Below are 15,080 nucleotides of genomic sequence, written 5' to 3'. Positions count from 1 at the left end.
TATGTACATAAGTAGAGCCGATGGCTCAGGTATAGTAAGGCCGAAGATGAGCTATATTCCACGGCCTGTTGGTCTCCTCCTCTGATGTACGTGAGTCTCTATGCTCTCGAATATCGATCAGATAGTATGACCCGTTGTGCAGATTCTTGCTGACCACAAAAGGTCCTTCCCAAGGCGGGGATAACTTATGCATATCAGTCTGATCTTGGATTAGCCGGAGCACCAAATCTCCTTCTTGAAAGGTTCTGGTTCTGACTCGGCGACTGTGATAACGACGAAGATCCTATTGGTAAATCACCGAGCGGGCAGCTGCTATGTCACGCTCCTCATCCAAAAGGTCCAAAGCATCTTGCCGCGCCTTCTCGTTGTCCGCTTCAGCATAAGCCGCCACACGAGGTGAGTCATGACGGATATCACTGGGGAGAACTGCCTCCGCTCCATAGACCATGAAGAACGGTGTGTATCCTGTGGATCTGTTAGGCGTAGTATTGATACTCCATAACACAGATGGTAGCTCTTCTACCCAACAACCCGGTGTCCTTTGCAAAGGAACCATAAGCCAGGGTTTGATGCCTCTCAAGATCTCTTGATTAGCTCTTTCTGCTTGACCATTGGACTGTGGGTGGGCTACTGATGAAACGTCAAGCCGGATGTGCTCTCGTTCGCAGAACTCCTTCATGGCCCTCTTGGATAAATTGGTACCATTATCTGTGATGATACTGTGTGGAAAGCCAAACCGGAAAATCACCTTTTTGATGAACTGAACCGCTGTGGCCGCATCACACTTGCTAACAGGTTCTGCCTCCACCCACTTTGTAAACTTATCAACCGCCACCAGTAGGTGGGTCTTCTTATCCTTGGACCTTTTGAAAGGCCCAACCATATCCATCCCCCAAGTTGCAAACGGCCAAGTGATTGGAATCATCCTCAATTCTTGAGCCGGCACATGAGCGCGTCTTGAGAACTTTTGGCAACCGTTACATCGTCTGACCAGATCCTCCGCATTAGCATGGGCAGTTAACCAATAGAAGCCATGTCGGAATGCTTTAGCCACCAAAGATTTTGCACCGGCGTGGTGACCGCAATCCCCTTCGTGGATTTCACGCAAAATTTCACGGCCTTCTTCAGGAGATACACAGCGTTGAAACGCCCCTGATACACTACAATGATGCAACTCAACATTGACGATAGTCATGGACTTGGACCGCCGTATTATCTGCCAGGCCAGAGTCTCATCCTCTGGTAACTCGCCCCGGTTCATGTACGCCAGGTAAGGAAGCGTCTAATCCAGAATGACGTGAAGAGCTGCCACCAATTGAGCCTCCGGATCAGGAATAGCCAAATCCGCTTCACCAGGGAGCTTGACCGACGGGTTGTGTAGCACATCAAGAAAAACATTAGGCGGGACCGGTTTACGCTGAGATCCCAACCGGCTTAAAGCATCCGCCGCTTCATTCTTCCGACGGTCCACGTGGTCCACCTGATAGCCTTTAAAGTGACCTGCAACAATGTCCACCTCACGACGGTATGCAGCCATGGGTGGGTCCTTAGAATCCCAAGTGCCAGACACGTGTTGAGCCACTAGGTCCAAGTCACTGAAGCACTTAACCCGGCTTAGATTCATCTCTTTAGCCATCCAGAGACCATGGAGCAAGGCTTCATACTCAGCTCCATTGTTAGTACAAGGGAACATTAAGCGGAGAATGTAACATAACTTGTCACCTCGTGGGGAAGTTAAGACGAATCCAGCCCCCGAGCCCTCCAATTGTCGTGATCCGTCAAAATGGATGGTCCAATATGTGTGATCCGGCTTCTCTTCTGGTGCTTGCAACTCCGTCCAATCATTGATGAAATCAACAAGTGCCCGAGACTTCACCGCCGTTCGAGGCACGTACTTCAACCCATGCGGCCCAAGTTGTATAGCCCATTTGGCAATCCGGCAAGTTGCTTCCCGGTTCTGGATGATATCACCCAAGGGGGCAGAACTGACCACTATGATGGGGTGCCCTTGGAAATACTGCTTCAGTTTCTGGCTTGCCATGAAAACTCCATATACCAGCTTTTGCCAATGCGGATACCTTTGCTTGGATTCAATGAGTACCTCGCTGATATAGTAAACCGGACGCTGAACCGGATGCTCCTTGCCTGCCTCCTTCCGCTCCACCACAATAGCCACACTGACTGCACGAGCATTAGCAGCAACATATAGCAGTAGCGGCTCCTTGTCAATGGGAGCGGCAAGCACAGGCGGATTGGCCAATTGCCGCTTTAAGTCCTCAAACGCCTTATCCGCAGCGGAACTCCAGATGAACTGATCCGTTTTCTTCAACATCTGATACAAAGGGATTGCCTTCTCACCAAGGTGACTGATAAACCGGCTCAACGCGGCAATCCGGCCTGCCAGGCGTTGAACATCATTGATACACTTAGGCTTAGCCAGGGAGGTGATGGCTGTGATCTTCTTCGGATTAGCCTCGATTCCCCTGTTGGACACCAGAAAACCCAATAACTTGCCTGCCGGTACACCAAAGACACACTTGGCCGGATTGAGCATCATCTTGTACGTCCTCAGGTTATCAAAGGTTTCCTTCAAATCGTCAACCAGAGTCTCCTTCTTCCTTGACTTAACCACAATATCATCCACGTAAGCATGTACATTACGACCAATCTGCTTGTCAAGACAATTTTGCACACACCGTTGATAGGTTGCCTGGGCACTCTTGAGCCCAAAAGGCATAGACACATAGCAGAAGGCTCCAAAGGGAGTTATGAATGCCGTCTTCTCCTGGTCCTTAACTGCCATTTTGATCTGATGATAGCCAGAATATGCATCCAAAAAGCTCAAACGCTCACAACCCGCCGTAGCATCAATGATTTGATCAATACGAGGGAGAGCAAAAGGATCTGCTAGACAAGCCTTATTAAGGTCTGTGTAATCCACACACATACGCCAGGTGCCATTTTTCTTAAGGACCAGCACCAGATTAGCAAGCCATTCAGGGCGAAAAACTTCAATAATAAAGCCAGCTGCTAAGAGCCTGGCCACCTCTTCTCCAATAGCCTTGCGCCTTTCTTCGTTAAACCGGCAGAGGAACTGTTTCACCGGTTTGTACTTAGGATCCACATTAAGAGTGTGGTCAGCGAGTCGCCTCGGTACACCTGGCATGTCAGAAGGCTTCCATGCAAAAATGTCCCGATTCTCACGGATGAACTTGATGAGCGCGCTTTCCTATTTCGGATCCAGATTGGCACTGATGCTGAACTGCTTGGACCAATCGCCAGGCATGAAGTCAACAAGCTAAGTCTCAGCTGCCGATTTGAACTTCAGGGCCGGATCATGCTCCGTTGTTGGTTTCTTCAATGGAGTCATGTCCACCGGATGAACATTGTCCTTGTAATACTTCAGCTCCTCGGTGGCACAAACCGACTCTGCGTAGGCCGCATCACCTTCCTCGCATTCCAAAGCGACTTTCCAGCTTCCGTGAACCGTTGTTTTCCCCTTGTGACCCGGCATTTTGAGCTGCAAATACACATAACAGGGCCGTGCCATAAGCTTGGCGTAGGCGGGTCACCCAAACAAGGCATGATACGGACTTTGGATTTTTACCACTTCAAACGTCAGTGTCTCCGACCTGGAATCATGATCATCTCCAAAAGCCACTTCCAGCGCTATCTTACCAATAGGATATGTTGACTTGCCAGGTACCACACCATGGAACACCGTATTGCACGGTCTGAGATCTTTATCTGTTAGTCCCATACGACGGAAGGTCTCATAGTACAGGATATTAATGCTGCTTCCTCCATCCATGAGTACCTTGGTGAACTTATAACCTCCCACCTGAGGTGCCACCACCAATGCTAGCTGACCCGGATTGTCAACCCGGGGAGGGTGATCCTCTCTACTCCATATGATTGGCTGCTCTGACCAGCATAGATATCGGGGCACGGCCGGTTCAACGGAGTTGACAGCCCGCTTCTGAGCCTTCCGGTCTCGCTTGTCCAAGCTAGTGGTAAATACATGATACTGCCCACTATTCAACTGTTTTGGATTGCTCTGGTAACCCGACAGCTGCTGTTGCTGATTGTAACCACCCTGGTTATTCTGATTATTCTGATTGTTATGTCCGCCCGGATTACCTTTAAATCCTGAACCGGAATTTCCTCCACCGTCACCCGGCCCGGATCTAGAGCCTCCACCGGAGCCGTGGTCATACCGGAAAGCATTAGAATTCTTGAACTCCTGCATAATGTAGCAATCCTTCCAAAGGTGGTTCACTGGCACCTCCTTCGTCCCATGCTTCGGATAGGGCTGGTTCAATAGATAATTTAGGTGGTCCGGGTTAGGGTTAGGCGCTCCACTGCGATTCGGCGGTTTACCCTTGCGTCGCTGGCCCTTGTCCTGCGCGCTGGTATTAGCCACGAAGTCCATGTTGCCATCCGCTTTACGCTTGCCTCCGCCACCATTACCTGTCGAGTGATGTTGCTGACCTTTGGAGTTGCCATTCTTCTTTCCTTTCCCTGCCTTGTCATAATCAGACTCGGGATCCTTGGTACTATCAGAATCAGCATACTTTACCAAAGCGGCCATGAGAGTCCCCATGTCAGTGCAGTGGCGCTTCATCTGCCCTAACTTCAACTTTAGGGGCCCGAACCGGCAATTGCCTTCCAGGGTTATAACCGCGGTGTCAGCGTTGATGCGGTCTGATGAATGCAGAACTTGTGAAACCCGGCGCACCCAATGAGTCATCGATTCTCCTTCCTCCTGGACACAGGTAGCCAAGTCCACTATCCACATAGGCTGCTTACATGTATCGTTGAAATTACTGATAAACCAGGCTCGTAACTGGGCCCATGAACTGGTAGAGTTGGCCGGTGAGCTTTTTAACCAAGTACGGGACGTCCCCTCAAGCATCATGGTAAAATACTTCGCACACGCTGCATCATCCACATCAAGCATCTCCATGGCCATATCATAGCTCTCCACCCATGTCTCTGGAGGTTGATCCGCCGTATAATTTGGTACCTTGCGCGGGCCCTTGAAATCATTGGGCAGGCGCACATTGCGTAAAGCGGGGACAAGGCAAGGCACCCCCAAAGAGCTAGAGGTAACTCCAGGATCGACCGAGGTGGTCGGACGAACCGGTGTAAGCTGACGAGCTTGATATTGTGCCGCTAACTCGGCCTCCCTGCGCGCTCGGGCCCGGTCCACCACTTCCTGAGTGTTATCGACACCACCAGCCAGGTTGTTACCATGGGGCGCTCCATGCCGCGCATTACTCGACACGGCCGGTTCATCCATATGTCTGCTATAGCTCCGGCTTGGACGAGGGGTAGAATGGATCCGGTCGCGGCTGTATGAATACGCTTACTGTTGGACCAAAGCTGTCCTAAGGAGCTCCTTTACCCGGCGCGTCTCTATCGCCTGTAGCGAATTACCTTCAATTGGAATGGCCTCCAGCCGTGTAGCAGCTGCAACAAGGTTGTCCATCGGATTGGAGTAGTGACCCGGAGGTGTTGGCACAGCCTGAAGTACACCAGTATTATTACGGGGCAGATCTATTAAACGGGGCTGGACCGGTGCGCCCGTCCCAGGTGCCTCCGCCCGGTTTACCGCTGGCGGATTAGTAGTTCCCGCTCCAGGGATGTTGAAGAGGTCTCTGGCTTCGAAGACTGAAGGCAAACGAGATTGGTACTTCCTCCTCATGACTTCCGGCGATGCGTTCTGGTCCAGCATGAGCCTGTAAGCTTGTGCGTCCAAAGCAGCCTGCTCTGCCGTCATCCTGACCTCTTCAGCTACTAGATCCGCTTTGGCCTGAGTGATCTGCTCCCTCACCTTTACAATCTCCGCGTTGTGAGCGTCCTGATCCGCCGGGTTAGCCTCTGCCATGAGCGCAGCCAACGCATCGAACAGATCTGATAAGACTTGAGCCGGCGGGCGCACAGAGCCTCCTACCCCGGCAGCCATCACCGCTACTGAACCGGAGGTCATTGCTGCAGCGGTCGAAGAATGAAGCACTGCCTGTGTACCAGCCATGAATATTCCAACCCGGTTGGGTAGATCGGAGGGGTCCGGAATACTCTCACCATCGGAACAGCTCCCAATCCGGCCATCTTGTAGCTGATACAGAGATTCAGTTTCTCCGGTTGACGACTCGTCGCTGGAATAAACGACGGTCTTGCCACCAGATTCTGATACATCCTAATAACTTCCTCCGTGGATGACTCCCACAAAGGCACGCTTCACGGCAGGTTTAACCTGGGCAGATCGTGCATGCTGAGCTGTTTCGACGAGGTCGGTGCAGATGTCCAGCTCAGGGCCCGGTTCACCGATTTTGCCAATGAAAACGTGTATGCCACCAAAGGGGACCCGGTACCCATACTCAATCGAGCCGGCCTCGGGGCCCCAGCCTGCATCGTCGATATAGAGATTGCCGCGACGACTCTTAGTCATCCGGCCCACAGCGTAGCCCTCGAGTCCTTTGAAGCGGCCCTCCAAGAACTTGAAACCATCGTGCGATAGCCCCACGGTGGGCGCCAACTGTCGTGGTTTTGTCACGGCAGATGTCCTCATGAAAGGACTTAGTCGTGGAGCCATCGCGACGGGTTAGCTTGAAGGGGTTAAAGCGGACACAGGGACGCAAGAGGGTTTTATACTAGTTCGGCCCCTTCGATGAAGGTAAAAGCCTACGTCTAGTTGTGATGGAATTGATGGGGTTTCGATGACTAGGGAGCAAACAAGCTTCGCCTAAGTCTCGAGTTGTTGTTGTCTGTCCTGAACCGCCGCCGGGTCGTCCCCTTATATACATGGGTGACGCCCGTCGGTTCATAGAGTCCCAACACCGGTTCATACTCGTATCCGGGTTGGTCTCTCCTTATTCCTTACTTACAATACAAGTTTACATACAAAGCCGGTTTATGGCTGCAAGTCCTAAACCGATGGGCCTTGGGCCCTTATCTGCCTCTTTGGGCTTTAACACCTTTGAACTACTGATGAAGTTAACCCGGCCCAAATAGGCCGGTTTACGCCCAGTAGTAATATCCCCAACATTAGGCCCCAGATTGATTTGAACAAGTTCATGTAAATCCTTAGCAGAAATCTTCATCTTCAACATCTTCTTGCAATTGTTGAACCGCCGTGATGTCATCTTCTCCAATTCTGTTAAACCGGGGTGACGTCGTCCGTCATAAAGAAAGTATCCATGATATCTCTTCATTTAGTAGATCTGAGAAAATCGAGGCGACAGCTCCGTTCCGTGGCCCCTGGTTTGTCATGCCTGACACATGTCCTTTTGCTTTATAAATAAGACCGAGAGGTCATTTCCTTTCTTCCCTTCGTGCCTTCTCTTCTTCGTCTTCCTCGCGTCGCCAGCTCTAGAGCTCCACCGCCACCGTCGTCTCCAGCACCAACTTTGGCCACTGCATCAACCTGAACGCACCAGAAAACCGCGGCGATCTCCCGCATCTTCCCCAGCTCTGGTAGGTCCTTTGTTCTTCTCAACCTAGATCTGTTCTAGGGTTTCATGTTCTTGCGGTGCTCATCAACTGTTCATATTCATGTATTAGCTCCTGGATAGATCTGTGAAACCCTTCTCTGAGTAACAATAGTTTTTTGCATCCGCCTGTAGTTTCATGCTTAAGTCCATAGATCTCATCTATATATCTGTCCATTGATTCACTTCCGCTCTGCTTTAAGTCTTTGAATATTTTTTCTTTCTGAACTCGCTTTAGATCCATCGCTGTAGCAAGAATTTGTGAAACCTGTTTCTGTATACTTAGCCATCCGCAACCTCAATTGCTTCACTATTTAGATCAGGCGGTTTAAATTAGTGTAGAAAAAATTAATAAACCGGTATATACCATTAGTCCCCTTGTTGAACCGCCAGAACTCTTTAACCAGACACTGTCGCTTCATTGAACTCCGGTTTGGATGTAGCTGTCTTCGATTTAACATTGTACACACCAGTGCACACTTGTCCCAACACATGCTTGAACCGGAATTACTTATTTGTAGATTTCATCATGGCCAAACAAGTATATGAGTGCAACTGGGCTCCTTCTCGCGTCACAAAAACTCAATTGAACAATCTGGTCCTGACTGGCGCTTTAAGCAGCAAAGACACCATCCACTGGAGGGTCCCTAGTAAAGAATGTCCACCCAAACCTCGAGAGGGAGAGGTTGTCGTTTTTACAGATCACTTAGCCCGGGGTTTTAGTCCGCCCGGTTCAAAATTCTATCGGGATGTCTTAGCCAATTTTCAACTCCGCCCGCAAGACACGGGCCCCAACTCTGTTACCAACATATGCCACTTCCAAGTGCTCTGTGAGGCATACTTTCAAGAGGAACCCACAGTTGAGTTGTTCAGAGACTGCTTCCACCTAAACCGCCACACGGTATTCACTGATGGTTCCAATACGGAATTGGGTGGTATGGCGATTCAGAAAAGGAAGGAGGTCACTTATCCTCACGCCAAACTGCACAGCCACCCCAAGGAGTGGAATCAAACATGGTTCTATTGAAAAGACACCTTCCTTGCTAATGAAAATCCTTTGCATGGCTTTCGTCCTGAGCGGCTTAGAAATACACACCCCTTTCCGCAAAGGTTGACTGCCAAGGAGAGAAGTAAATACGCTCCTCAACTATCCAAGCTCAGAGCCTTCATGGCCAACGGTTTAACAGGAATTGATCTCGCACGCTGTTGGATATCATGGAGCATACTACCCCTCAGCCAGCGCTCCGGTTTGATGTGCAAGTATACTGGTAATGTCGATGACCCACTCTGACATATTAACATCCAGCTCACAGACGACGAGGTCACAGAAGCTGTGAAGAAAATGTTGAACGAACCGGAACACCTCTGCGCTCGAACCGGCCTGCTTCCCTTCTGTGCTACCAACAAACTGCCAGCTGTAAGATTTTGACTGTACTTTTTTACTGAACATGTCATTGTTATTCCTGTATATTCTTTAATATCAACTGCTGCTTAAACAGGGCGATGATCCGTTTTGGAGCAAGAAGCTTCCTCAGGAGAAACCAGAAAAGCCAGACAAACCGGAAAGACCAATCCGGCCAAAGACCAAAGTCGTTAAGAGGCCTGCTCATAAGAGAAAAACCACTGCATCTTCTGATCCGCCCGCTGATGACGATGTGGGTAATCCGGACCTTGAGGTAGAACTTGATTCACTTGAATTACTTTTTACACGCCTTATTGATGATAATATTTGTCAGGATGATGCCGAGGCTAGTCATGCTCATGCTGCAGAGGTAATTACTGTCTCTTCTGATTCGAACCTTTTGCCTTCACTAAAAATTCGTCAGGCAAACCGGGAAGTTAAATTTTCTCATCCTCTTGCTTACTTGGATCCCAAATTTCTTTTGAAGACCCAACAGCACGAAGCTCGCCGCACAACTCGGCACAGCGGCCAGGTAGTTACCTCCGCCGATTTACCGAACAGTCCGGTTCGGAAACGCCGTTCAGAGGTCTCTAATTTGCTTGTCAGTACTTGTCCTAAAGCGGGATATTTTCGTCAACCGCTTAATCCATCTGACTCCGATTATCAGGTTACTTCCCACTCATCCTCCGGCGAGTCATCGGCTACTCAGCTGCCACCGCTGAAAACTGTGCTTGGGTAAGCTTATACTTAATATTTCTGGTGTGTTACTTTGTAACATAAACTGTTTTTGATTTATCACTCCTTTTCAGGGCCAAGCCTAGGCCGAGCAAGAAGGCTCGCCTGGATAAAGCGGCCGAAGAAGAAACTGCCCCTGAACCGGACAACACCCCAGATCTTGAAGCGGCTATTCGTGAAGACGTGCCCAATGACCCGCCACTACAAGATGAGGATTTTATTGCTGAAGAAAGGCCTGTTGGCGCCTCCGGTCCTGCCAACCAGCCCAGAAGTCCCATCCGGATTGAGAAATCCGCCAGCCCATCCAAGACTACTGGTAAACCAACAGTCCCAGTGCAAACCGGTGACGCCCAGGATGATGAAGTTGTTATTACTGGTGTTGGCCATACCGAGCCAAGCAATCCGGTCGCCTTATCCAAGCATACTGCCAAGGAAGAATTCGCCGCCATGAGCAAAGGCAAGTGGAATGTTGATCTGGCGACTTATGCCCCTCTGAATGCCCAAGATCTTCATTCCGGCTATCTGAACCGGCTGTATACCAGCCGTGACTATGAAGCCGGTTTAGTGAATATGATGAAAGAAAAATTTGAGGTAACTTCCATGTGCTTTTTCTTGCTTAGATATGTCAATCTTGTCCACTCTCCTGGCCCCCAAGGGCCGGTTTAGAATCTTCATTCAAACTTGGACTTTCCAATACATATATCAATGCTTCAGAATTCACTGATGTAGCCCCCAAGGGCCGGTTCAACTTATTGTAGTTAAACCGGGACTTAAGTAATTAACATGGCAGCATCAGAACTTACTGGAGCAAATAGCCATTAGCCCCCAAGTGCCAAGTTTAATACTTGTATTGAGCTTGGGACTTTGGAATCAATTGACAGTTGAAGATCAAATATGCATTAGCCCCCAAGTGCCAAGTGCATAACTTGTTATGTGGTTGGTACTTCAATTCTTGTACCGTTTGTTAAATCATATGATTGTCTATATTCAGGCTGAGCTAAAGACCAAAGAAAGCCAACTCGCCGATCTTCAAGAAAATTTGAAATCCCACCAAGCTGAAACCTCAAAGGCGAAAGAGGAATTGACCAGCACTTTAAGCGTCATGGAACGGCTTAAAGAGGGCTTCAAGAAAGAGCGGACGGATTGGGCCACTGAGAAGGCCGCTTTGACCAAGAAAATTGAAACTGCTGAAGCCACCCTTAAACCGGTGGTGGATGAGCTGTACAACGTAAAGCGGCAAGTGCATGCCATGACTGCCGCCATCTTTAGTAAACGTCCATTGTCTTTTGTAATAATTTGGCCTTCTGATGATAGATCCGGTTTGTGAACTTTTTTGTCATGTTGCAGGCACACGCATTGGTCACTTGGGGTCAGATGTTCGGATGAAATTGAAAGCCGCCTACACCTTAATCGAACAGCTGTATACTGGAGCACAGCGGATCATTTCTACTGCATCACATAACAATTCGGCGCCCACTTTAATTCAAGATACTCTTAAGAGGTTGTCAATGGTTCCCGCCCGGGTTGAAGAGCTGAAGAAATCTGCTGCTCGAACCGGTGCCATCAATGCCTTAATCCGGGCAAAAGCATGGGTGCCGGATTTCGATCCTGTTGAGGCAGCTCAGGGCTATCCCAGCTTGAAGGAAGACGGTTCAGAGTTCAATGAAGATGACCTGAGAGCAATAAACCGGGCGGTGCGCCCTCTGGCCTGCCAATTGGTGGAAGAGGCAGACTTGTCGCATTATCAAGCTGAATATAACAATCAAAACAAACAAGTGGCTGCACCAATTCCTAAAGCGGAGAATCTGATCCCTCCAATCCGTAAGCATACTTACGCTCCTGATATTGAACCATCTTCACTGATCCATGACGAAGCTGTCTTTCAAGCCTTAATGGGAATCAACTGGACCACTATTGACTTCCAGCCACTGGGTAGGGAAGAAGAAGCTGAAGCGGCGCAGGACGACCCACAACCATCAGACCAGGGCGGTGAACAAGCTTGAATCGGAGACCGGTTTAAATGGCTGCTTCATTATATTCCGCCAAGAAAAACAATGATCTTATTTGGGCACCATGTTGCCTTGTAAAAGGATAGCCAATACTCTTGCTTTTGAGATGCCTTCGTGCATAGGTGCTGGTACTTTTGTTTGAATGATCAAAACCTTCAATCTATATTTCCTGCAATCACAAAATCTTAAACTGCTGCGGTGGTTGTTCCGCCAGCCGGTTTATGACTTTTACATATATATGCAATGAAATTGAGGTATGTGATCAAATTTTGTGATACAAAATACCTGCCATTACTGGGCATGGAGTTGGCATAGCCACTCTTGAAGTGGAGGTTTAGAAACCTAGACCGTCAAAGGAGAAAACAGCTCCTGTGTATTCAATACCGGTTTATCATGTAAACCGGGCCGGGTTATGATAAACACCCTGCTACTCTATAATAGGATGTTAACAGAAAAAATCAAACCGGGCAAATAATCTCCGGATTAAAAATGGACCGTGTCCCGTCAATTGACAGTTTGAACCGGTTTTAAAACGTTGTCGGTTTAAAAACGCAACAAAGATAAAGCAATAGTTATATTGAAGCAAAGGCAATGATAAAACCGTTTGCAAAAAGAGGCTTTACTGAGCCGATCAGATGGTGTTACCATGGTCGGACGCGACCAAGCTCCCGATAGGTGTAGCTATGGTTCAAGTCAGCCAGTTCCCCAAATGAAACCGTGGCATTATGCCGATCAAGAGGCGTGGCAATGGTTCGGGTTCGACCAAGCCCCCAAATGATTCTATGGCCTTAGGCCGATCAAGAGGCATGACTGGTTCAGACTTGACCATGTCCCCAAGTGATCTGGTGGCGAATCGCCTATCAAAAGGTGTTGCGTTGGTTCGGACACGACCAAGCCCCCAAGTGATGTTTATAAAACTTTCAAGGGGTAAACTGGAGGCCGCTTTAAGACAGAACAACTCCGTGTAACCTCGCATGATGTAAAAGAACAGATACCCCGCTTTAGCTGAGGCTCCGGATTATTATATTAATCATAATATATACACTGTCATAGTATGTACATAAGTAGAGCTGATGGCTCAGGTATAGTAAGGCCGAAGATGAGCTATATTCCACGGCCTGTTGGTCTCCTCCTCTGATGTACGTGAGTCTCTATGCTCTCGAATATCGATCAGATAGTATGACCCGTTGTGCAGATTCTTGCTGACCACAAAAGGTCCCTCCCAAGGCGGGGATAACTTATGCATATCAGTCTGATCTTGGATTAGCCGGAGCACCAAATCTCCTTCTTGAAAGGTTCTGGTTCTGACTCGGCGACTATGATAACGACGAAGATCCTATTGGTAAATCGCCGAGCGGGCAGCTGCTATGTCATGCTCCTCATCCAACAGGTCCAAAGCATCTTGCCGCGCCTTCTCGTTGTCCGCTTCAACATAAGCCGCCACACGAGGTGAGTCATGACGGATATCACTGGGGAGAACTGCCTCCGCTCCATAGACCATGAAGAATGGTGTGTATCCTGTGGATCTGTTAGGCGTAGTATTGATACTCCATAACACAGATGGTAGCTCTTCTACCCAACAACCCGGTGTCCTTTGCAAAGGAACCATAAGCCGGGGTTTGATGCCTCTCAAGATCTCTTGATTAGCTCTTTCTGCTTGACCATTGGACTGTGGGTGGGCTAGTGATGAAACGTCAATCCGGATGTGCTCTCGTTCGCAGAACTCCTTCATGGCCCCCTTGGATAAATTGGTACCATTATCTGTGATGATACTGTGTGGAAAGCCAAACCGGAAAATCACCTTTTTGATGAACTGAACCGCCGTGGCCGCATCACACTTGCTAACAGGTTCTGCCTCCACCCACTTCGTAAACTTATCAACCGCCACCAGTAGGTGGGTCTTCTTATCCTTGGACCTTTTGAAAGGCCCAACCATATCCAGCCCCCAAGTTGCAAACGGCCAAGTGATTGGAATCATCCTCAATTCTTGAGCCGGCACATGAGCGCGTCTTGAGAACTTTTGGCAACCGTCACATCGTCTGACCAGATCCTCCGCATCAGCAAGGGCAGTTAACCAATAGAAGCCATGGCGGAATGCTTTGGCCACCAAAGATTTTGAACCGGCGTGGTGACCGCAATCCCCTTCGTGGATTTCACGCAAAATTTCACGGCCTTCTTCAGGAGATACACAGCGTTGAAACGCCCCTGATACACTGCAATGATGCAACTCACCATTGACGATAGTCATGGACTTGGACCGCCGTATTATCTGCCGGGCCAGAGTCTCATCCTCTAGTAACTCGCCCCGGTTCATGTACGCCAGGTAAGGAAGCGTCTAATCCAGAATGACGTGAAGAGCTGCCACCAATTGAGCCTCCGGATCAGGAATAGCCAAATCCGCTTCACCAGGGAGCTTGACCGACGGGTTGTGCAGCACATCAAGAAAAACATTAGGCGGGACCGGTTTACGCTGAGATCCCAACCGGCTTAAAGCGTCTGCCGCTTCATTCTTCTGACGGTCCACGTGGTCCACCCGATAGCCTTTAAAGTGACCTGCAACAATGTCCACCTCATGACGATATGCAGCCATGAGTGGGTCCTTAGAATCCCAAGTGCCAGACACCTATTGAGCCACTAGGTCCGAGTCACCGAAGCACTTAACCTGGCCTAGATTCATCTCTTTAGCCATCCAGAGACCATGGAGCAAGGCTTCATACTCAGCTGCATTGTTAGTACAAGGGAACATTAAGCGGTGGACGTAACATAACTTGTCACCTCGTGGGGAAGTTAAGACGACTCCAGCCCCCGAGCCCTCCAATTGTCGTGATCTGTCAAAATGGATGGTCCAATATGTGTGATCCAGCTTCTCTTCAGGTGCTTGCAACTCCGTCCAATCATTGATGAAATCAACAAGTGCCTGAGCCTTCACCGCCGTTCGAGGCACGTACTTCAACCCATGCGGCCCAAGTTGTATAGCCCATTTGGCAATCCGGCACGTTGCTTCCCGGTTCTGGATGATATCACCCAAGGGGGCAGAACTGACCACTGTGATGGGGTGCCCTTGGAAATACTGCTTCAGTTTTCGGCTTGCCATGAAAACTCCATATACCAGCTTTTGCCAATGCGGATACCTTTGCTTGGATTCAATGAGTACCTCGCTGATATAGTAAACCGGACGCTGAACCGGATGCTCCTTGCCTGCCTCCTTCCTCTCCACCACAATAGCCACACTGGCTGCACGAGCATTAGCAGCAACATATAGCAGTAGCGGTTCCTTGTCAATGGGAGCGGCAAGCACAGGCGGATTGGCCAATTGCCGCTTTAAGTCCTCAAACGCCTTATCCGCAGCGGAACTCCAGATGAACTGATCCGTTTTCTTCAACATCTGATACAAAGGGATTGCCTTCTCACCAAGGCGACTGATAAACCGGCTCAACGCGG

At 49.3% G+C, this 15,080-nt stretch overlaps 1 protein-coding gene across 1 annotated transcript; it reads left to right on the top strand.

Annotated features, from left to right (window-relative positions):
- The first annotated feature begins 10,077 nt into the window (after positions 1-10,077).
- Positions 10,078-11,633, top strand: LOC147963281 (uncharacterized). The gene is made up of 3 exons (XM_087529532.1): positions 10,078-10,221; positions 10,622-10,898; positions 10,978-11,633. Exons 1-3 carry the CDS (start codon positions 10,078-10,080, stop codon positions 11,631-11,633), a joined length of 1,077 nt encoding a protein of 358 aa, XP_087385658.1.
- The last annotated feature ends 3,447 nt before the right edge of the window (positions 11,634-15,080 follow it).

Source organism: Triticum urartu, chromosome 6A (assembly GCF_056163025.1).
Source record: "Triticum urartu cultivar PI428250 chromosome 6A, HENAU_Tu73, whole genome shotgun sequence".
NCBI lineage: Eukaryota > Viridiplantae > Streptophyta > Magnoliopsida > Poales > Poaceae > Triticum > Triticum urartu.
This window is presented reverse-complemented; position numbering and strand designations above follow the sequence as displayed.

Coding starts and splice junctions, on each gene's coding strand:
- LOC147963281 (XM_087529532.1), top strand. CDS start 10,078: ATGAGCAAAGGCAAGTGGAATGTTGATCTGGCGACTTATGCCCCTCTG. Junction 10,222..10,621: donor TGATGAAAGAAAAATTTGAG/GTAACTTCCATG, acceptor GTCTATATTCAG/GCTGAGCTAAAGACCAAAGA. Junction 10,899..10,977: donor CATGACTGCCGCCATCTTTA/GTAAACGTCCAT, acceptor GTCATGTTGCAG/GCACACGCATTGGTCACTTG.